The sequence below is a fragment of the Oncorhynchus mykiss genome, chromosome 19 (genome assembly GCF_013265735.2).
Source record: "Oncorhynchus mykiss isolate Arlee chromosome 19, USDA_OmykA_1.1, whole genome shotgun sequence".
Lineage (NCBI taxonomy): Eukaryota > Metazoa > Chordata > Actinopteri > Salmoniformes > Salmonidae > Oncorhynchus > Oncorhynchus mykiss.
Window position 1 is genome coordinate 9,893,934 of NC_048583.1, and position 23,391 is coordinate 9,917,324.

General features: G+C 40.4%; 1 protein-coding gene and 1 long non-coding RNA gene across 2 annotated transcripts; both read left to right on the forward strand.

Annotated features, from left to right (window-relative positions):
- Positions 1-1,684: 1,684 nt before the first annotated feature.
- Positions 1,685-7,819, forward strand: LOC118941454. The gene is made up of 3 exons (XR_005037657.1): positions 1,685-1,719; positions 5,019-6,444; positions 6,734-7,819. It is a non-coding gene; the product is annotated as an uncharacterized LOC118941454 (long non-coding RNA).
- A 3,230-nt stretch (positions 7,820-11,049) lies between these two features.
- Positions 11,050-22,129, forward strand: LOC110498455 (probable E3 ubiquitin-protein ligase HERC6). Its single transcript, XM_036954228.1, has 23 exons — positions 11,050-11,337; positions 12,138-12,294; positions 12,443-12,525; positions 12,910-13,137; positions 13,319-13,410; positions 14,084-14,211; positions 14,342-14,499; positions 14,680-14,729; positions 14,851-14,942; positions 15,134-15,193; positions 15,307-15,403; positions 15,506-15,689; positions 15,908-16,059; positions 16,251-16,373; positions 16,576-16,674; positions 16,813-16,992; positions 17,281-17,421; positions 17,835-18,001; positions 18,103-18,172; positions 18,262-18,332; positions 18,675-18,858; positions 19,159-19,261; positions 21,508-22,129. Exons 1-23 carry the CDS (start codon positions 11,118-11,120, stop codon positions 21,717-21,719), a joined length of 3,051 nt encoding a protein of 1,016 aa, XP_036810123.1. The 5' UTR covers positions 11,050-11,117; the 3' UTR covers positions 21,720-22,129.
- The last annotated feature ends 1,262 nt before the right edge of the window (positions 22,130-23,391 follow it).

The following is a 23,391-nucleotide window of genomic DNA, read 5'->3' on the forward strand; positions in this document are numbered from 1 at the left end:
CTGCACATTTTGCCATTGGGCATACAGAAAATGTTGCCGTTTTAACGCACATTTATTGCAATCCTACACAGTTTGACATGGGGCAGAGAGAAGATACATTTTTTGATCAATGGGCCCCATCCCGGTCGGTAATTCGACCATACAGTTGAAGTCAGAAGTTTACATACACCTTAGCAGAATACATTTAAACTCAGTTTTCCACAATTCCTGACATTTAATCCTAGTAAAAATTCCCTGTCGTAGGTCAGTTAGGATCACCACTTTATTTTAAGAATGTGAAATGTCAGAATAATAGTAGAGAGAATGATTTATTTCAGCTTTTATTTCTTTCATCACATTCCCAGTGGGTCAGAAGTTTACATACACTCAATTAGTATTTGGCAGAATTGCCTTTAAATTGTTTAACTTGGGTCAAACGTTTCGGGTAGCCTTCCACAAGCTTCCCGCAATAAGTTGGGTGAATTTTGGCCCATTCCTCCTGACAGAGCTGGTGTAACTGAGTCAGGCCTCCTTGCTCTCACATGCTTTTTCAGTTCTGCCCACACATTTTCTATAGGATTGAGGTCAGGGCTTTGTGATGGCCACTCCAATACCTTGACTTTGTTGTCCTTCAGCCATTTTGCCACAACTTTGGAAGTATGCTTGGGGTCATTGTCCATTTTGAAGACCCATTTGCGACCAAGCTTTAACTTCCTGACTGATGTCTTGAGATGTTGCTTCAATATATCCACATAATTTTCTTTACTCATGATGCCATCTATTTTGTGAAGTGCACCAGTCCTTCCTGCAGCAAAGCACCCCCACAACATGATGCTGCCACCCCCGTGCTTCACGGTTGGAATGTTGTTCTTCGGCTTGCAAGCCTCCCCCTTTTTCCTCCAAACATAATGATGGTCATTATGGCCAAACAGTTATATTTTTGATTCATCAGACCAGAGGATATTTCTCCAAAAAGTACGATCTTTGTCCCCATGTGCAGTTGCAGTCTGGCTTTTTTTATGGCGGTTTTGGAGCAGTGGCTTCTTCCTTGCTGAGTGGCCTTTCAGGTTATGTCAATATAGGACTCGTTTTACTGTGGATATAGATACTTTTGTACCTGTTTCCTCCAGCATCTTCACAAGGTCCTTTGCTGTTGTTCTGGGATTGATTTGCACTTTTCACACCAAAGTCCGTTCATCTCTAGGAGATGTTGCTGACATGGGCTAAGTGCATGACTGCTGATGCGAAACCAATTTTTAAAGTTGCACTTTGTGTATTTTATTATTCTAACTCCCAACAGTAAGTTGAGACTGAGTGAGCTCATGTATTTTTTATATATACACTACCTTTCAAAAGTTTGGGGTCACTTAGAAATGTCCCATTTTTTTGTCCATTAAAATAACATCAAATTGATCAGAAATACAGTGTAGACATTGTTAATGTTGTAAATTACTATTGTAGCTGGAAACGGCAGATTTTTTTATGGAATATCTACATAGGCGAACAGAGGCCCATTATCAGCAACCATCACTCCTGTGTTCAAATGGCACATTGTGTTAGCTAATCCAAGTTTTTATAATTTTAAAAGGCTAATTGATTATTAGAAAACCCTTTTGCAATTGTGTTAGCACAGCTGAAAACTGTTGTCCTAATTAAAGAGGCAATAAAAGTGGCCTTCTTTAGACTAGTTGAGTATCTGAAGCATCAGCATTTGTGATTTCAATTACAGGCTCAAAATGGGTAAGCAAAAATGTACGTTCCCTCAACTGCCAAGGAACCAAATGTGCTAGCTGGTGTGTCTGGTACTTTACTATTTATATTTTTGACTTTGACTTTTACTTCACTACATTCCTCAAGAAAATAATGTACTTTATACATTTACCCTAGCACCCAAAGTACTTGTTACGCTTTGAATGCTTAGCAGGACAGGGAAATGGTCCAATTCTGTATACACAAAGATTTTCATGTTAATGTGTTTGGTTATCTATGTCGTTAATAGTTTCTTTTAAAGAAAAGTAGTACATTTGATATGTTTGAAGCAGACAGTATGAGTAGATCTAATTATTTAATGTCAAATCATTATTTAGTCAAAAAGATTTAAAAAATAAAAGAAATCAGTTAAATCTATTTTCTACAGACAGACCTGCTTCTATTGATTGCCTGAATCTAAAGAAGACCATTGTTGTTTCCTGTGGAGTGGCGCATACTGCCGTTCTGACATTTTTTTACACAACAATATTTCAGAAACAATTTAAAACTTCAAAAATGGATCGAAATGCAGTAAATGAGCTTCAACTTCAGACCTCACTGTGACCCTTAAATACCATAGCAGGCTGTAAGACAAAAAAACACACACACTTTAGCTTTGGGGAAGAGGGTTTCAGGTGGGCGAATGGGGTAGGCTATGGGGGGTGATAAGTGCCGGAATTAAGCCTCGTGAAGCTACTGATACCTCTCACGAAGTCACCTAACGTCTTCCTAGTGCCATAAAATACCAGCATGAATTAAAATGGACTGTCAACGGAGACCACTTTTTTTCTAAGGTGTCAAACTGCCAGCACGTTCACGTCACGTGACAGGTTCACGTCATGTATACGTTGTGTTCACGTCATGCAACGTGGCGCTGACACGTCACGTGTCAGTTTGCTTGTAAGTTTATTATGAACGATCTTACCCCGAATGTCTTAAAAATGTCTACATGTGTTAAGCGTCAGTTTAAGTGACTAGTTTATTATTAAAGATCTCAACATGAACGCCTTACAAACGTCTACATCTACATGATTTTGTAAAAAACATTTTTCATTGCCAGAGTAATCTAATCAATTTAATTTGTCGATTTAGCTAAAATAGGCATATCACCTCTTCCGACTTCAGTGCATTCAAGACAACTGGGAACTCTGAAAAAAACGAGCTCAGACTGGGAAAAATAGTTTTGAACGGTCATCCAACTCGGAATTCCAATTCAGGCATCTTTCTCTGACCTGAAAATCACTGGTGTCATGATTTGACCTCGCTTTTTCACCAGAGTTCCCAGTTTAACGGTTTAATAAACACAATCACTGACACCATGCAATCCTTAGGCTATACATTTCTGTGCAGATGTCTTATGGTTAAAAGCAGGGCTCGAATTGAGGGGTTATGTGAGGATATAGGCCTAACCCTTGTTATAGATACAGGTAAAAAGCATATGCTACCCCTTGTTTAATTAGCCTGAGAAAAACAACCGTCCAGAATATGTAAAGTGATCTAGGGTATAACTCCACGATTATTTCCACATAGGCTAGTAGACTATCGAAGGTCTTGAACAGCCTCAACATCATTTCTTGGTAGACCTAGAGGCTTATGAAAACATTCACTTTTAAATGAAAGCAAGTGTCACTATCACAGGACAATATGGTTGTTTTATTAAATGCTCCGCAATGTAGAATATTAGTGGTAGGCTATGCTTACAGAAAAATACCATAATCTTAAAATCGGTGTGGGTCTATCCATACACCTAACAGATAAACACAACAATAGATTGACTAGGATCGTTTGACTTTCCCCCGCGTTATATTTGTTCCCAATTAGGCTAAATGTAGTCCTATTAATTTGCTTGGAATGTTTTCCTATTAATTTGCATAGACGAACCATTGCGATTAATGATATTTACTATCATCTGCTTTTTTATGAATAAACAGGCATCGGGGTAAAACAAAAAATGTATAATTTCGATGTCCTCCCCACACATGAATGTTACTTACCTTAGATCACAGCCAGCTAATTTCTACTTCACTCATATGCAAATACATTTGATTATTACATTTACACATTTTAGTAATTTAGCAGATTGCCTTATCCAGAGTGACTTACCGGAGCAATTAGTGTTTGCAATGTTAATGTGAGATACACAGATGAACTAAAAACACTATGTGCCCAGTATGACAGAGCAAGAACATTTCTTAGCAGATAATGACAACATGACAATAACAGTAGCTGTAGATGATGTGATGAAAAGTTGGAGGGTGGTTGGTAATTGACGACATCAGGTGGATCCATGTCTGGGTGTTGGGCAGAGCCCCTAGGTCCCGGAGAACAGGGAACAGGGTAGGAGACAGAGACATAAACAAGCAAACACACAGGTTACAGGCTGATCAGGTATGCAAAAATACAGTTAATTAATAGTTTAATTTAAATGTTTGATTAGACATTCAATATTGTTAACTGCAGACAGAAAGAAAGGATACCCGTCTGTAATTTGTTATGTCAGTGGGGTTGATGAGGGAGGTAAGGGATGGTCCCTGGAAAAGATGAGAGGTGATTTGTCAGAGAAACTCTGGGGTGGTGTCATAACCACTGGAGTCATACACCTTAACAGTACCTACCTGGCAGCGGAGGTTACTTACTGTGTCCCAGTGGTTAGCCTTAAGATTGACTATTTGGAAAAACCTCTGGGCCAGTGTTGGTACTGCAGACAGCATGGTGACGCAGCCCACTATGAGGATGCAAATGCAAATAGGTATCATCTGAGATTTTTATATTCACCTTAACGGATGGTGAACCCAGCTAGGAGAGAAAGAGCAGCAAGGTTTTCCAGGTCTCGCCTTCCCTTCGTCCTTCTTCCAAACCAAGTCATTCACCCGGATGTAGAAGCTCTTGGTCCCATCCTTGATTATCCTCCAGTAGCTCTCCTTCTGTTACTGCTGTGCCTTGTCAATGTTCAATGTCACCTTGATTGATAATATAAATAAATGAAATGTATATTTCATATTATTTCAAATACACTTACATATCTCTTGGAGGGACAGAAAATAAATTAACAGCGGACAATACATTTTTACCTGGTCAAAAACCTCCACATCCTTCTCAGTCCGTGCCTGGAGGTGGTCCTCGAAGGTCTTCTGATCTGGTTCGACAACTTCCACCAGATCAGGTGGAGTTTCAGTGATCTGAAAATATGTTATACAAAAATAGCAATTGACTTAGACTAACACTATCACAAATTTGAAATACTACAGTATATCCAATAATTGTATATACAATTGCATTGTTTACCACAGTCAACAGCTGCAGCTCCAGTCCATACAGCTGCAGCTCCAGTCCATACAGCTGCAGCTCCAGTCCATACAGCTGCAGCTCCAGTCCATACAGCTGCAGCTCCAGTCCATACAGCTGCAGCTCCAGTCCATACAGCTGCAGCTCCAGTCCATATAGCTGCAGCTCCAGTCCATATAGCTGCAGCTCCAGTCCATACAGCAGCAGCTCCAGTCCATATAGCTGCAGCTCCAGTCCATATAGCTGCAGCTCCAGTCCATATAGCTGCAGCTCCAGTCCATACAGCAGTAGCTCCAGTCCATACAGCTGCAGCTCCAGTCCATACAGCAGCAGCTCCAGTCCGTACAGCAGGCTATAGGGTGAGTCCTCTGGAGGCCTGGACACTGTTGTTGTGTGCAAAGAGAATGACCTTCAGGTTGTCCTCCCACCATTCCCGGAACCCGTCAAGGGACTTGCCCATGGCAGTCTTGAGGGTGTGGTTGGTTCGTTCATCCAAACCTGGAGGAGGAGGTAGGAAAGGCATATCTATTGACAATGGAAGATATTAAAATGTTGGATTATGTCAAATCAAATTGTATTTGTCACATGCTCCAAATCCAACAGGTAGACCTTTCTGTAAAATGCTTACTTACAAAGCCCTTAACCAACAATGCAGTTCAAGAAACAGTTAAGAAAATATTTACTAAATAAACTAAAGTAAAAATAGTCAAATAAAAAGTAACACAATAAAAATAACAATAACGGGGCTATATAGAGGAGGTACCGGTACCGAGTGGAGGTACAGGTTAGTGACCCCGTGGAAGGTCACTGATGCCAGGAGAAGTGTGAAGACGGATGAAAACGTAAATCAACAAAATGAATGTTACTGTGTGAATGAAATTGTCATGTTTGGATTGTTCAAGAGTTCGTAAAGAGCTATGAATGTGGATATATTTCATTGTACTGCAGATGCTTTGGATTTATAGTTACAGGGAAACTGTGGAAAGTTCAGAGGAAGCAACACACGGGTGCGCTCCTATCATTTAAATATAGTTGATTAGATTAGAATCTGGTTGTGTTTTCCTTTCTTACATTTTCCCCTGAGCCATATGTGTACCCAATTCAGCTAAATGTAATCCTATTGATAAGCTTGAAATGTTTTCCTATTTAATTTGCATAAGTTAACCATTGTGATTAATGATATTTACTATCTTCTGCTTTTTATGAATAAACAGGCATCAGTAAAAACAACCACAACAAAAGGTTTTGATGCTCTGCATAAGGCCCTTTGATTTTTTATTTGTTTTCCATGAATGACGACTGCAGTGGAAGAATGAGAGAAGGCGATGTACTCGCGACTGGTGACTGGCTGGTGTGTGAGGCCCAGCATGATGACTCAATCACGATGTATTGCATTGTCTGGATGGAAGACCATCTGTGGCCTTTTACAAGGTTCAAACATACCTTTCATTCAATTTAAGGGGCTTTATTGTCATGGGAAACATATGTTTACATTGCCAATGCAAGTGAAATAGATAATTAACACAAGTGAAATAAACGATCAAAAGTTAACAGTAAACATTACACTCACAAAAGTTCCAGAAGAATAAAGACATTTCAAATGTCATATTATGTCTATGTACAGTGTTTTGTACAAAAGGGAAAATAAATAAACAGAAATATAGGTTGTATTTACATTGGTGTTTGTTCTTCACTGGTTGCCCTTTTCTTGTGGCAACAGGTCACAAAGCTTGCTGCTGTGATGGCACAGTATTTCACCCAGTAGATAAGAGTGTGGCGATCTTTAAGAAGAGACGTGAACATTGAAGTCCTTGGGTCACTGATGGCAGGAGAGGTGTGAAGACAGATGAAAAGGTGAATCAGCGAAATGAATGTTACTGTGTGAATGAAATTGTCATGTTTGAATTTTTCAAGAATTCACAGAGCTACGAATTGGTATATATTTTCTTTGTGCTGTAAGTGCTGTGGATTTATTGTTACAGGGAGTGTTATTTTGTTGGTCGGGCAGCGGATAGTTCAAAAAGGGAGCAACACAAGGATGCGCCCCTCTCATTTACATTGAGTTGATTAGATTTGAATCTGGCTGTGTTTTCCTGTCTTGTTTTAACTAGCAAAGAAATGTTGATTTGGGTTGGGCGTGAGTTTCTGCTTGAATTTGGTTAAAAGGACAGTGTTCATACTTTGAGAACTTGCTACCGTGTATCAGACACACATTGTGTTTTCTCATAGAGACTATTCTGAACTGAAGACACATGTTACCATGTTGTTTTAGCCTATTTGGTGATAGTCAAATACTCTGTGTTATTCTGTAATGTATAATGTTTCATGTACACTAATTGTTTGAGTGTCAATTATTTCATCATATTAGTTAAATAGAGTAAATGCAATCCTCGTTTCACAGAGTAATTATTTGATTGACTAAATGTTTATAATTTAGAAGGTTTATTGGTAGTTGTTATTTACACTATACACTTACAGTACTGTAGCATATTGTTGGGTACCACCTTGGCATCTCTGACCTGCTTGCCTCAATTAATTAATGCTAGAACAGTGGTCGCCAGGATTAGCTATTTGTATCTAGTCTCTTAATAATTGCATAACAGTGCAAGTTAGACATGTTCATTATCGTCGTACTGTCATTGATGCAATGATTCACTATCTTGTTAGATCCTCCAGAGAAGCACAGGGCCTGTTGCATTCATTTTTACAGAAAACCACAAACCACCACTGCAATATTGGCCTACACTCAGAAAAAAAGGTGCTATCTACAACCTAAAAGGATCATGATAACATGCAACATAGCACCACCTTGAAGGTTTTCGTCAACCTCTGCTCAGACTAAATAGCAGTGTTCCAAGAACCTCCACCAGAGGTGACTGTAGTATCCTCAAACGGACAAAAAGGAGACACAAGAGGGCACCCCACGCACATTTTAGATCCCAAAGTGTCTTTATTTTCATACTGTATGATCTCTCTCATCACTATCTCCTTTGCCATATTCTCATGTCTTTTCTTGGAACTCCGTCCACACACACACACAACTGTACCGTCTTGTTTAAATTTCTCACATTTTAGGTGTCCAGCTGAGGCTTTGGATGGATCATGTTGCAATGAGATGGGCACAGAGGTATGTATGTAAAGTCGTTTTCAGTGTGGTGGCAAATTAGTTGAGCAGGAGAAGAGGATGTGGTTGCTTGTGGAGGGAGAGCAGTGTGGGTGGTGGGTAGAACAGCTGCAGTGACGCTGATTGGTTTCTCTGGCTCATCACTTCTTGACTAAAAGAAAGAAGGACTTAGAAATGAGTTTGACATTGCCATAGTTCAACAGCTGAAAAGCCTTCATTAACATACTCCCAGAGATAGCAAGACATTCAGTATTCACTGAATGAAGTAGCCTACCCATCCCCATTTACAATTTCATTCATCAATGAAATAAGTTATACTATAACACATTCAATGACATTATTATTGTAGACTATAGGCTACTCCTGTATCTACCTTGTACAATACCATAATCATTGAATGAAGTAGCATACCCATCCACATTTACAATGTAATTTATCAATTAGATAAATAATACTAACACATCAAATGACATTATTATTGTACACTAGCCTACTCGACACAGTAAATAATATTGCCTATGTGCTTTCAACTCGTTATCAACAAAAATAAATTATTTTCAAATAAAACAAATTTGCCTTATTCACACAGTAGAAATAAATATTTTGCAACAATATCACAACTTAAATATAGCCTACTTACAATCGGATCAAAGACATCTTGCTAATTATTTTCATTGTCTCTAAGGAAACTATCTAGGGTATACACTCTGGAAAATCACTTCTGCCGCTTGTAGAAAAACAAACAAATGAATGTCTGTGTCGCCACCGAGCTCTCAAATACCGTGCCCGTCTCTCACTTTATGAACAGTCACTGCTATCTGGATTCCTTGGGATGTCCCTACCCTGAACCCTAAACTATAACCCTTAACTAACACTAAACTGAACCATTTTACATTTATACTTGATTGAGGGAGGGACATCCCAAGGAATCTGAATAGCACGGACCCTCTGGGAAAGCCTATTAACTCCTCTATTCGATTGAAAGCCATGGACTCAACTCTTATTGGTTGTTTGATGCTGGGAACTGGTAACATCTACAAGTCTCTGCTAGGTAAAGCCCCACCTTATCTCAGCTCACTGGTCACCATAGCAGCACCCACCAGTAGCACGGGCTCCAGCAGGTATATCTCACTGGTCACCCCCAAAGCCAATTCTTCCTTTGGCTGCCTCTCCTTCCAGTTCTCTGCTGCCAATGACTGGAACAAACTGCAAAAATCTTTGAAGCTGGAGACTCTTACCTCCCTCACTAGCAGTAAGCACAAATCACTGCACCTGTACATAGCTCAACTGTAAATAGCCCATCCAATTTACCTCATCCCCACACTGTATTTATTTATTTATCTTGCTCCTTTGTACCCCAGTATCTCAATTTGCACATTCATCTTCTGCACATCCTACCATTCCAGTGTTTAATTACTAGATTGTAATTAATTTGTCACCATAGCCTCTTTGTTGCTTTACCTCTCTTATCCTACCTCATTTGCACATGCTGTATATAGATTTTTCTACTGTATTATTGATTGTATGATTGTTTATTCCATGTGTAACTCTGTGTTGTTGTATGTGTCAAACTGCTTTGCATTATTTTGGCCAGGTCACAGTTGCAAATGAGAACTTGTTCTCAACTAGCCTACCTGGTTAAATAAAGGGGAAATAAAAATAAATAAATAAATAAAAAAACACCGTCTGTGATTGGCTAACAACATTTAGATCTGTATACAGCGAGATAAGATAACAGGTGTTGAGGGAAAGACAGATTACCTATAGATTGGACGTAATCTTTTCTAGGCCATTATTGATAACAAGGTGGCTATATCGGAATGTCGGCTTGCACGGGAAAAACTGTACATTTCTAACAGTTATGGTTGAGATTGAATCAATATAAATATAAACTATGCACCCTATGACTTTCATTAACACGCAGGCGTCATGTAGAGGTTGGTATCTGGTCATGTCAGTCAGACGTTCAATAGCAGTCAACAGCCAAACAGTGGTACGGGTGCCTAGGCTTAATTCTGGCACACATCACCCCCCATATCTGTCAATGCAGCTTTTGAGTCAACATGTTGAAATATACCTTACTTAAATCTGGTTTACTGTGAGGTCAATAACTCTGAACAACATCATCATGGGATAACAAAATGTGCAATAGCAAGCTAACAAAGTTTTACACCGGGTCCCCTTATAATCTTTGCACCACAGATAGAAAAATGAGACAGATATTTCACTGGATTTTTAAATGTGAAGAATCCGGTCATTTGTTACCATTGGAAACGGCAGGCTGTGGTCTATCTTGGTTTAGTTAGACAAATCTTTGTTTGCGCTCTCTTCCCCTCGGGGAAGGAACAGTCGCCAGCGCGCCGAAATATACTTTTTAGGTACGACTCCAAAATGACTTTGGCTAACCACTTTGACTCCGCCTCCTAAAAGTGCCACCGTACACATAACTGCTGGTTTTAGGCAACACTAAAAAGGCAGGGCTGGCCAGGGCTCATGTTTGGAGTATTCATTGCAGCAGGTCAAAAGACTCTGGGCTGAGATAAAATCAAAGCCCGGGTTTGGTGACGTCATTGGTTTCGACATAATTCTGACTTTATGAATGTGGTTACTAGTGACGACCCTCGGAGGCTCGAACCCCTCGTTTTGTTCTGCTGATTGGCCAAAGAATGATAAACGAAATTAATGAAAGCCAATTATACTTTATCGATCAGATAGCTGAGCGTTTCTCAGATAAGGTAATTGGGGCCAATCAACGCAAACTGTTTACATTTTCATTATGGGGGTCCAATCAATTATGCAGTGCATACAATCTGGAAAATCAGTGATCATTGATAACTACTGTAAATCGGATTTAATGCCTTCTGATATTTTACTAAAAGTAGCTCACACACAGGCACATGCGCGCGCACACGTACACAGGTAGTGCCCTATACAGTCTTCCTAGGTGGACCACACTTTAGTCATTCATCAGTCAGTCATCATGTTCTGCTGGGGAGACGGTTCGAGTGGACAGTTTGGTCTAAACTTTGAGAATGTGTCTGTTCCTATAGCAGGGAATATATTCTCTGATAAAATCACAGAAATTGTTTGTGGGGAACAACACACTTTATTTCTCACCGTAGATGGCAGGATCCTATCATGCGGGCGCAACTCAAAGGGACAACTTGGCAGACAGAGGAACAGAGATTCAAAACTACCAGGTAATACATAATTTAATGATATCTGAATATTTGGGTGCAAGGCTCGCTATGTAGGCTAAGTACAGAATAGGTGCAATGATCGCTATGTAGGTTATTTCAGATTAAAGTGCGGCTAAAATGATGCTTGCGTTATAATAATTTATTTATCATTATGCTTCACAATATTGTTTATAATTACAGATTATATTAAAATGTGTAGTAGCCTATATTTAGCCTCGTGAACTTTATCACAACTTTCAGAAATTGGTACACTATCCCTCAATAAAACTACAACATCGGCTCAGTTTCTGTTTCGTTTCTCCATCCAAATCAGAAGAACGAAGGTGAACTGTTGCTATGTAATTTACGTCATCCTCAAGATAAAATCTAAAACTACAAGATACGATAACAAGTACATTACATTAGAACATTTATCATCACAGGCATCATGAACAAATTATTAAAGTCGATCAAAACAATTGCACACCTCGGTGAACTCATTTATCATCAGGGTGTTAAACTGCCCTAGTGGTGTAACGGATGTGAAACGGCTAGCTTAGTTAACGCTAAATAGCGTTTCAATCGGTGGCGTCACTTGCTCTGAGACCTTGAAGTAGTAGTTCCCCTTGCTCTGCAAGGGCCGCGGCTTTTGTGGAGCTATGGTTAACGATGTTTCGTGGGTGTCAGTTGTTGATGTGTGCAGAGCCCGGGTATGGGCGAGGGGACGGTCTAAAGTTATACTGTTACAGTGGCACCAGGGAATCCAAATGTAATGGTATTTAACCCTTTCCAAATAAAACTGTGTGTTCTACCCGTTTCAGCCCCAGTGGAGGGTCTGGGGGTAGTGGTCTCTGTGGCTTGTGGTCAGGACCACTCTGTAGCTGTGTGCGCATCAGGACAGGTCTACTCCTGGGGGGCAGGGGGTGAAGGACAGCTGGGCATCGCACCTACTACTGTCTCCAAAGTCCCCAGGCCAAGGCAAGGAAACCTCCACTTCAACTTGAAATAGATCTTGAATTATGCAGTGCATACAATCTTGAAATAGGTCAAGTAATGAGAGCCCTCTTGGATTCCACTGATCACTAACAAAGACAAAATGTACTAGATGTCTCCTTTTTTTTCACAGACCAGTTCCAATACCGTCGCCCTTGCCGATAACAGTGATACAGGTTGCTTGTGGAAATTCCCATTCTTTGGCCCTGACTAAAGGTATAACATACTGTACCTACTGATGTCTCTCACACAGACTACATTCCATCAAAACTATGATAACCACATGCATCAGTTAGACTACACTTAGAAAAAAAGGTGCTGTCTTAAACCTAAAAGGGTTATACAGCAGTCCCCATACGAGAACCCGTTGGAGAACCCTTTTTGGTTCCAGGAAGAATCATTTTTGAGTTCCATGTCAGACCCAAAAGTGTTCTACCTGGAGCCAAAAAGGCTTTTCCTATGAGGACAGCTGAATAACTATTTTTTTCTAAGAGTGAACATCAAAAGGACAGTGAGATTATATTTATTAGGAAAGAATGTAACTCTGGAATTGTTGTGATGTAATTGTAATGTAATATGTCATTTCTTTGTCTTCTACAGGAGGACAGGTGTTCTCATGGGGTCTGAACAGCCATGGACAGCTGGGCCTGGGGAAGGGAGTCCCTCTGCAGCCCATACCTGCCCTGGTGCGCTCCCTCATAGGGGTCCCAGTGACTCAGGTAGCAGCCGGAGGAACCCACACTCTGGCCCTCACCCTCCCAGGCCTGGTCTACTGCTGTGGGGCGAACAGGGCTGGGCAGCTGGGACTCAACCGTGTGGATGAGAAAGGTACTACGACACTCTCTCTCTTCGTACGCTACTTGTATAAAAAGCTAATCAGGCTAATCCACCAGCATTTTCTCATTTGAACTTGGATTCCTTTGTTATAACCACTAAGTTGTTTTACAGATGTATTATAATGAGTGGGAATATTGTATGATGCTTGTTTGATGCTTGTTCCCCCTGCCAGGCCGGTTCAACATCTGTTCTGTGCCTGCTCTCAGAGTCGTGGGGGTTTCCTTCATCAGCTGTGGAGAGGCACATTCTGCTGTTCTCACCAAGGTATCATACTATTACTGTGGAGAGGGACACTGTTGTTCTCACCAAGGTATCATACTATTACTGTGGAGAGGCACACTGTTGTTCTCACCAAGGTATCATACTATTACTGTGGAGAGGGACACTGTTGTTCTCACCAAGGTATCATATTATTACTGTATTTTTACTGAAGGCCCCAAGGAAGGTATTGGTGTGAAAGGAGACAAATCCGACAGCTGTTTATTAGTTCATAAAAAGTATTTAATGTCCTAAACAGTGGGCACACTGGGAGATAGTTCTGCACACAAAGTCAGCATCCTCTCGAAGATACAATTCATCACATATAAATAAAGCCAGTTATATGAAATGACCTTGAACAGAGGTGAAAAACAAATGATCAAGTGTCTGAATACACAATGAACCATACAAGTTGTTATCTGAGTGCATGAATACAGTCTCATACTAAATGAGAAGTTACAGTTTTTTACAGAATAGAAACTCACAGGTTATACAGAATATGTCCTGATTATGGATGTTATTACAGATCTAGCCTCAGGGCTACCAGAGTAAAGGTCGACCCTTCAATACTATTATACTGTCTATTTAAGAAGTAATTAGGGCCCTGACTGGACTAGACCAGGAACAACTCTGGGCCTTGACATGTCAACAACTGGTTCTGGTTCTTTGTGGTCTTTAGGGTGGACAGGTGTTCACCTTTGGAGAGGGAAGCCGAGGCCAGCTTGGGCACAATGCATCAGCTAACGAACTCCTACCCAAACTGGTAGAGGGTATGGATGGACTGGCCTCACAGATAGCATGTGGCAGGTAATGACCAATAGCATAATGCTACTTATACACATATATACACATATATACACATATAATAAACAGATAGGAAACCAATCTTGAACATTCTCAGTCTGACTGTGTTTTTGTCTTACTGTAACTCTGCCAGCCATCACACCCTGGTGCTGGGGTCCTCAGGTCAACTCTGGGCCTTTGGCAGTGGGGTCAAAGGTCAGCTAGGGACTGGCATTACGGAGGGCTGCTTGCGACCCACCTCAGTGCTGCTGGAAAGGGCTTCTGGTGGGGCAGCAACAGTCATACACAACGGTACCAGATACAATGTGTATTCTATTCTATTCTCTTCTATTCTATTTTGTATTTGATTATATTCAATTATATTATGCAGCTACATACTGACTATGTAGTGTTTGTGTGACTGAGTAAGAACACATTACGAGATTTTATGTCCCTACAACCTCTTCTGTACATTTTTTTTTTTTTTACCAGACATGAAGATATCAGTGGGATGGAATTCAAACTTCATTTACACTGCTGAGGTAATGTTTCTGACCTTTTATACCTCAGTAAAAGGGAGACTGGAACATTCTAAGTGTCTCAAGCAGCTAATTCATGTTTGAGATATTTGAATTTCTTATATTGCTTTATCTTCCTTTGTAGAGTTCTGAAAGAGAACAGCCAATCGGGAGGTTAGATAAAGCCAAGCTGCAAAAATGGCTGTCGATGGAGCAAGGAAATGCAGAGGCGCAAAGGTTAATTTATTATAATATTTATTTACGTGGAATATTAAAACATACAATCTACCATAGACAAAGGTTCTTTGTTAGTTTTTTTTATTTTTATAGCTAACTAAAAATGACATAAACAAACATTTATTTTACAGTATATTTCTTATAGTATAATTGTACTGAAACATCAAATATGTCCACATTTGTTCCAACAGAGAAATATCCTTGATGTTCTCAACAAGTTCAAGTCTGGTGGCCAGTTTCACCAAAGCCAGGTAAGTAATTTTAAAATGGAAGGTTTGGATAGTTTGAATTGAAAACGGTATGTGTACAGTTAGGACTATGTTGTGTTCTTGCTAATGCTATGCCCTCTGTTTCTTATGACCAGTGAGATTCCACAAGCAGCCGGAGCTTTGACAGTGGACCTAGAGGCTGCTAGCAAGGTTTTCGACCAGCTACTGAACATACCTTGGATTAGGAAATCAGTTAAGATCAACTTACTCTTTAAACCCATATGTTAAATGAATATATATTTAGAACAGAACTAAATGTTACTCTAATAATTTCTCTGTTATTTTTCCAAATAGGTAAACATTGTGCCACTGGTGGAAAATCTTTGCATTTCAGCAGCTATCATCAAGTCACCAGAGATCTTTCTGATACTACCCACAATCTCTCTTCTCCATGAGGACCACAACGTCATGAACATGGTCATGACATTAGCAGTATTTATCAGCAACCATCTGAACGAAACGGCTATGAAAACTTTAAGTAAATAACCCCTGACCTTTTCCAATCATCGGCTAATAATCACATTTGGCATCAGTTAAAAATGACTAGAATATTATTGTAATTGAACCATGGCTGACACTACATAGCCAGTGTATACACTGAGAGATAATCCTTTTTTGGCAATATCATGAAATGCAAACATTATTGTAATTTACAATAAGGTCATATAATGCACTTCATTTTCTACTGTATTTTAGAAGACTGGTGGTCGTCACTGGAGCCTTCCATCATGACTAAGCACATTCTGATGTGGAAGAATGCCCTGTCATTCCTGCTGAGGAATGGTCTTCTGGTTACCCACAACCCTGGAGTCAAACTCTTGCTACAACTCCTCAAGCAGCTCCACAAAGTCAGTGTCCATGCACCTTGCTTGTCAATCATTTTTATGCATTTGATCCTTTTCTATATTTCTGTCATTAGTTGAACATCCTCCAACATAACTCATTAACCGTTCAGTCCTTTATCGTAAATAATTCAGAATTATTGCAGACAAGACATTTGTGATGGAATGTAGAAATGTATCATTATGTTATGTCAAAGGCAAACAAAAGGGCTGGAAGAATCCAGAAAGTTCCAGCCAGTACCTTTTATGTGGAAGAGATCATTGGTAACGTCATTCCTATGGAGGACGTGAAGCTTTGGCGTTTTTGGTCAACAAGGGAGGTAATAAAATAACATAATAACTATCTCTAAATTAGAACAATTATGAATTGGCCCTCTAAGTTTTTTCTTAAAAGATGAGGGGGGAAAGTCATATGGTGGCTCCCCACTGGGCATCAGCGTACACTTCAGAGCATATGAAAGAAATGATACCCATAATAAATTGTTGAGATATTACTTGTGTTTTTGTGTGTGTCATTTCTAGGATATGGAGGAGATGCCTGTCATCTTTTGCCGTTTCCCATTTGTGTTGAATCTGATATGCAAGATGGCTGTTTTCAACATTCATGCACATTTTTCAAAGGTAAACTATTATTCCACTTAAAATTAATATGGCTTCATTATAAGATTAGATTGACCCATATTTATGTATACCTTACATAGTGTTTCCCCAAGCTGGTATATAGTTCTATATACTTAAAAGTATGTTTCTATATTGCAGGAGGTTCACAAACTCGCCCACCGGCTGACAGTGATGTGTCCTTCTGGAACGTTCCGAGACAACCCAGAATCTCCCCCTGCTCCAGTCTTCCAGTTGACCTTAAGGCGCCCGTCACTCATCGAAGACACCTTCAGACAACTGGGTGCTGCAGATCATGACTACTTCCAGAGAGAACTTGTGGTAAAATTATCTTTTGTCAGTTCAAAAGGGACAATAAAGTAACATTCAAATAATTATCCCTGAGACCGAATGTTACAACTCAACTAATCTTGGCCAAATCAAACCAAATCTCAGCTACTCGATTTAACATTTTAATGTTAGACTGTCACTACCCACTGGACACACACTGGTTGAATCAACGTTGGTTCCAGTGAAACAAACGTGGAATAGACATTGAATTGACGTCTGTGCCCAGTGGTAGAGTCTAGAACTCAACCTAAATGTGGCCTATCTTACTGTATCCCTCAGGTGCAGTTTGTGGAGGACATTAAGCTGTCGCTCGTCAACAAAAGGGACTTCTTCCTCCATGTGTTTGAAGAGCTGTTGGCACCAGAGTCTGAGATGTTCATGTACAACGACACCAAGACACTGGTCTGGTTCCCTGCCAAGGTAAGAACTAGAATTAGGGAATTGCGATTTCATTACTATATAATAAATAACTGCACTCTCAAGCAAATTAAAATAGTTGAGTAAGAACAGTTAGATTATTCTAAAAACAATCTAAATACATTTAGTCAGTTAATAGCAACAAAAAGAGATTCAACCACTACAGCAGTGCCACTATCTACACTGTATTAATCAATACAGTATTGTTTACAAGTATAATCACCATCACTCCCTACTCTCTTCTTGATGTTTCAAGGTTTTATAGTTGTACACATTCACAGCTAAAAGCTAAATTGCAGTATACAGACAACATAATACAACAAAGGAGATACAAGTTATTTGAAGAAGAATGGTGCCTGTTCTTGTTTATTCTTGATCTGTGCCTTGGCTCATGTACCACCTACCCTTACTACCAGCCCAGAGTGGAGGAGAAGAGCTACTTCCTGTTTGGTGTCTTGTGTGGCATGGCCCTGTACAACCACAACATTGTACACCTGCCCTTCCCTCTGGCCCTGTTCAAGAAGATGGTGGGGGTCAAGCCCTCACTGGAGGACATGAGAGAGTTTGACCCTGTTGTTGGAGGGTACGTTTGTATTTTAGAATGTACATTTTAGCATTGAATTAGTGTCCCTTAGAAACGGATTAAAATGTTTCAACATTAATTTATTTTTGCTGTAATTGAAGGAGTTTGCGGTACCTCTTGGAGGACTACACTGATGATGATGTTGAAGAAAACCTGGACATGACCTTCACCGTATGTATAATATTGAAACTGATTGTTGAGCAATGAAATACCAATAGATACAGTATGTGCATAGTGGTAAAACTGTTTATTTTCATCAGGTGATCTGGGATGACCAGAAGGTGGAGCTGGATCCCAAAGAAACAGGAAAACCAGTCACAAGTTTTAACAGGTATGGCTACACCAAGATCTGAATTTCATCACTCTGTTGCAGGAGAACTTTCCTGCAATGCAGGACATTTTAAAAGTGTAGTATATATTTGAGGTTTAAAAAGGCTTCAGATTTGATTTTCCCGTACGAAAAATGTATCAACTCCTACAAAAATGTTGGTTAATTATAATCCACAATAATTCACATTTCTTGTTGCTGCAGGATTATTTTCCTGCTCTAGCAACCTGGCTCACATTACGGTCTATTGTCTGTAATGCATAATACAAGGTTGACATTTAGGCTTTCTGCTTGTTCTGTTTTCTGTTTAAAAAAATATTAAAATACAATTCATTATTTTGACAGGAAGCAGTTTGTTGATGCCTATGTGAACCTTGCCTTCAACCAATCAGCGGAGAAGGTGTTTGAAGAGTTCAGGAGAGGCTTCTTCAAGGTGTGTGACAGGGACGTGGTGGAGTTGTTCCAGCCTGAGGAGCTCAGGGGAGTCATGGTGGGGAAAGAGGACTACGACTGGGACACGCTCAAACAGGTCTCTATATACAACCATCATTCATTACTCAGTGTGGGGCTGGGTGCTGACTTGAGAAATTAGGGCATAAATCAGTCAGTGTTGATGCATTTATATCAATGGGGGATTTGCTTTAATGTCAAGTTATGGGTGCGTATCTCAAGTTAGGACTGGGACTAGGAGATAATATGCTATACATTGTCTAAATGCACATGGTGCTTTGTGACATACTGTGTGACTTTGAGTGGTGAATCGTTTAAATGGTGTGCAAGTTTAATATTGTTTAATTATTGCTGCCATTTGTTTGGTTTGTATATCCAGAACACTGTGTATGATGGAGAGTATCATGCCAGACATCCCAACATCATCACATTCTGGGAGGCTTTTGAGGAACTGACAGCTGACCAAAAGAAAGCTTTCCTCCGTAAGTATGGCACTAAATTGCTCTTGGTTGAGTAAAACTGGAGGAACCATACAGTCTTTCATAATGCTGGTTTAGGGTTTTGTCTGCATATTTGAACTTCCTGTTCTACAAGAGCATTTACACATCATTTTTGTTTGAACACATTTGAGTAATTAGCAGACACTTATCCAGAGTAACTTACTGGAGCAATTAGGGTTAAGTGCCTTGCTCAAAAGCACAACAACATATTTTCACCTTCTTTGCTCAAGGTTTTTAACCAGGGACCTTTTGGTTGCTGGCCCAATGCTCTTAATCACTAGGCTACCTACCACACAATGACATCCACTATATCCTACTTCCGGCGCCGACAGAGATGGCCGCCTCGCTTCGCGTTCCTAGGAAACTATGCAGTTTTTTGTTTTTTTACGTGTTATTTCTTACATTAGTACCCCAGGTCATCTTAGGTTTCATTACATACAGTCGAGAAGAACTACTGAATATAAGAGTTCCCAAGAAAGCTAAGGTAACTGAGCTAAATGACTACCGCCCCGTAGCACTCACATCCGTCATCATGAAGTGCTTTGAGAGACTAGTCAAGGACCATATCACCTCCACCCTACCTGACACCCTAGACCCACTCCAATTTGCTTACCGCCCAAATAGGTCCACAGACGATGCAATCTCAACCACACTGCACACTGCCCTAACCCATCTGGACAAGAGGAATACCTATGTGAGAATGCTGTTCATCGACTACAGCTCGGCATTCAACACCATAGTACCCTCCAAGCTCGTCATCAAGCTCGAGACCCTGGGTCTCGACCCCGCCCTGTGCAACTGGGTACTGGACTTCCTGACGGGCCGCCCCCAGGTGGTGAGGGTAGGCAACAACATCTCCTCCCCGCTGATCCTCAACACTGGGGCCCCACAAGGTTGCGTTCTGAGCCCTCTCCTGTACTCCCTGTTCACCCACGACTGCGTGGCCACGCACGCCTCCAACTCAATCATCAAGTTTGCGGACGACACAACAGTGGTAGGCTTGATTACCAACAACGATGAGACGGCCTACAGGGAGGAGGTGAGGGCCCTCGGAGTGTGGTGTCAGGAAAACAACCTCACACTCAACGTCAACAAAACTAAGGAGATGATTGTGGACTTCAGGAAACAGCAGAGGGAACACCCCCCTATCCACATCGATGGAACAGTAGTGGAGAGGGTAGCAAGTTTTAAGTTCCTCGGCATACACATCACAGACAAACTGAATTGGTCCACTCACACAGACAGCATCGTGAAGAAGGCGCAGCAGCGCCTCTTCAACCTCAGGAGGCTGAAGAAATTCGGCTTGTCACCAAAAGCACTCACAAACTTCTACAGATGCACAATCGAGAGCATCCTGGCGGGCTGTATCACCGCCTGGTATGGCAACTGCACCGCCCTCAACCGTAAGGCTCTCCAGAGGGTAGTGAGGTCTGCACAACGCATCACCGGGGGCAAACTACCTGCCCTCCAGGACACCTACACCACCCGATGTCACAGGAAGGCCATAAAGATCATCAAGGACATCAACCACCCGAGCCACTGCCTGTTCACCCCGCTATCATCCAGAAGGCGAGGTCAGTACAGGTGCATCAAAGCTGGGACCGAGAGACTGAAAAACAGCTTCTATCTCAAGGCCATCAGACTGTTAAACAGCCACCACTAACACTGAGTGGCTGCTGCCAACACACTGACACTGACTCAACTCCAGCCACTTTAATAATGGGAATTGATGGGAAATGATGTAAATATATCACTAGCCACTTTAAACAATGCTACCTTATATAAATGTTACTTACCCTACATTATTCATCTCATATGCATACGTATATACTGTACTCTATATCATCGACGGTATCCTTATGTAATACATGTATCACTAGCCACTTTATACTATACTATGCCACTTTGTTTACATACTCATCTCATTTGTACATACTGTACCCGATACCATCTACTGTATCTTGCCTATACTGCTCTGTACCATCACTCATTCATATATCCTTATGTACATATTCTTTATCCCCTTACACTGTGTACAAGACAGTAGTTTTGGAATTGTTAGTTAGATTACTTGTTATTACTGCATTGTCGGAACTAGAAGCACAAGCATTTCGCTACACTCGCATTAACATCTGCTAACCATGTGTATGTGACAAATAAAATTTGATTTGATTTGATTATTTTTTCCCATTCTGTCTACCTTTCACTCTCTCTCCCCTCCTTCTCAGTGTTCCTGACGGGCTGTGGTCGCGTTCCTATCCTGGGCATGGACAAGATCCAGATGAAGGTGGCAGTCCTGCAGAACTCTACTGAACTACATTTCCCAGAATCCCTTACCTGCCACTTCCTACTGCTGCTGCCCATCTACCCCTCCAAGGAGATGCTGCTGGCCAGGCTCAAAGAGGCATGTGCCCACAACAGAGGCTTCTGGAAGGAGTAATGGACACTATATATAGGCTACTGCTGTGTTCATCATTTCATTCAATGTGTTTCTTACATGTCAATATATCTCTTATGTTTAGCATAGGATTTTGGTTCTAGCCGCCTTGTAGGTTCAGATTTTCCACTATTTTTAAACTTTTTAAATATTGCCTTTTTCTATTGGAAATGTGAATATTGCAAATTCAGGATATGTAGCCTGCCCTATTATTGAAAAAACATTCCTTGACTTAATGTCTACTAATTCTGAGTGTGATTTATAAAAATGACAGGCATTTGATGTAATCCTACATGTGAACATCCTTTTTTTCTGGACACGTCTGCATCATCTTTTGACATATATGTCTGTATCTTGTGTTTTATTGACGGAATAATTCTGTCTGTATCTAATAAATAGAGATGATTAGTTCACCTCAGTTTTCTTTTATCAATGGGAACTGCTGTCAGCACTTCGATGCAGAGCAGTGATGTGGTTTCTCCTACAACATACATAACATTCTGAGAACCATATGTTTCTTAGAGCTTGGTGAGAGCGTGGTTGTCCTATGGTTATTTTGCATACAACCTTCCCATAACGTTTCCTACAGGTTTCCTCAGGGTTCTATTTAAATTAATGTTCTCAAATTGTTCAGAGAATGTTAAGAAACAACGTTCTTCCACGGGAATTTCAGGACTTCAGCATAACGTTTCTTACAGGTTTTATTTAAAGTAATGTTCTCAGAACATTCAGAGAATGTTAAAAAAAAAATCAGTACTTCAGCATAACGTTTTCTACAGTTTTCCTCGTGTTCTATTCAGTCATGTTCTCAGAGGTTTAGAGAACATTAAGAAACAATGTTTTTCTGTGGGAATTCCAGGACTTCACATAATGTTTTATGCAGGTTTCTTCATGGTTCTATTTAAAGTAATGTTCTCAGAACATTAAGAAAACTTCCATAAAAATAAGAACCCATAGTAACATTCAAAGAACGTTGGAAGAATGTTATTTGAAAACATATACATTCCATTCCCAGCATCAACAAAATGCTCTATCCTCTATCTTGTTAAGTGTGTTCAGGTGTGTTTGCTGCACCCACTAATTGGCCACACCTGATCGTAATTAGTGCTTGTTTCCTTTGAAATGGGGTCTGTTTGAATATACTAAAATGAACAGCTTTCTATGAGTTAAAAAACATGGCATGCTTGCTACATCCTAGTGGTGCAGTGGACTAATTCCATGGCTAGAGAACAGAGAGATCATGGGTTTGAATCTCACTGACGCCATGCAACATAAAAAAGAAATGGGTTTGTATGATTAATGCCAAAGCAAATTAATTGTGCTTGGAGTTCAAAACAGTGAACCTAAACTAAGTTCCCGGAACAGGCAACATTTTCACTTCCATCCTCAGAATGTTTCAAAAACATTCTGTTTTCACTGTCAGGAAACGTTTGCCTTTGTCCCCAGAACCAATGGGAAACCAAAAAAGTACTTTCGAACAACTTCCAAGGATCCAAATGTGCTAGCTGGGTTGTTTGTTTGTTTAAAATACTTTACCTCTACCCTGTCCCACTGCATATGAGCCAACCTGATATTTTCGTTTACTCAGGCCATGCCCATTGTGGCATACGTTTCTGTTTGGAGGAAAATGCCAATTTAGGTTTCGTTTTCGTTTCTTGCTGTGTTTCTTTTACAG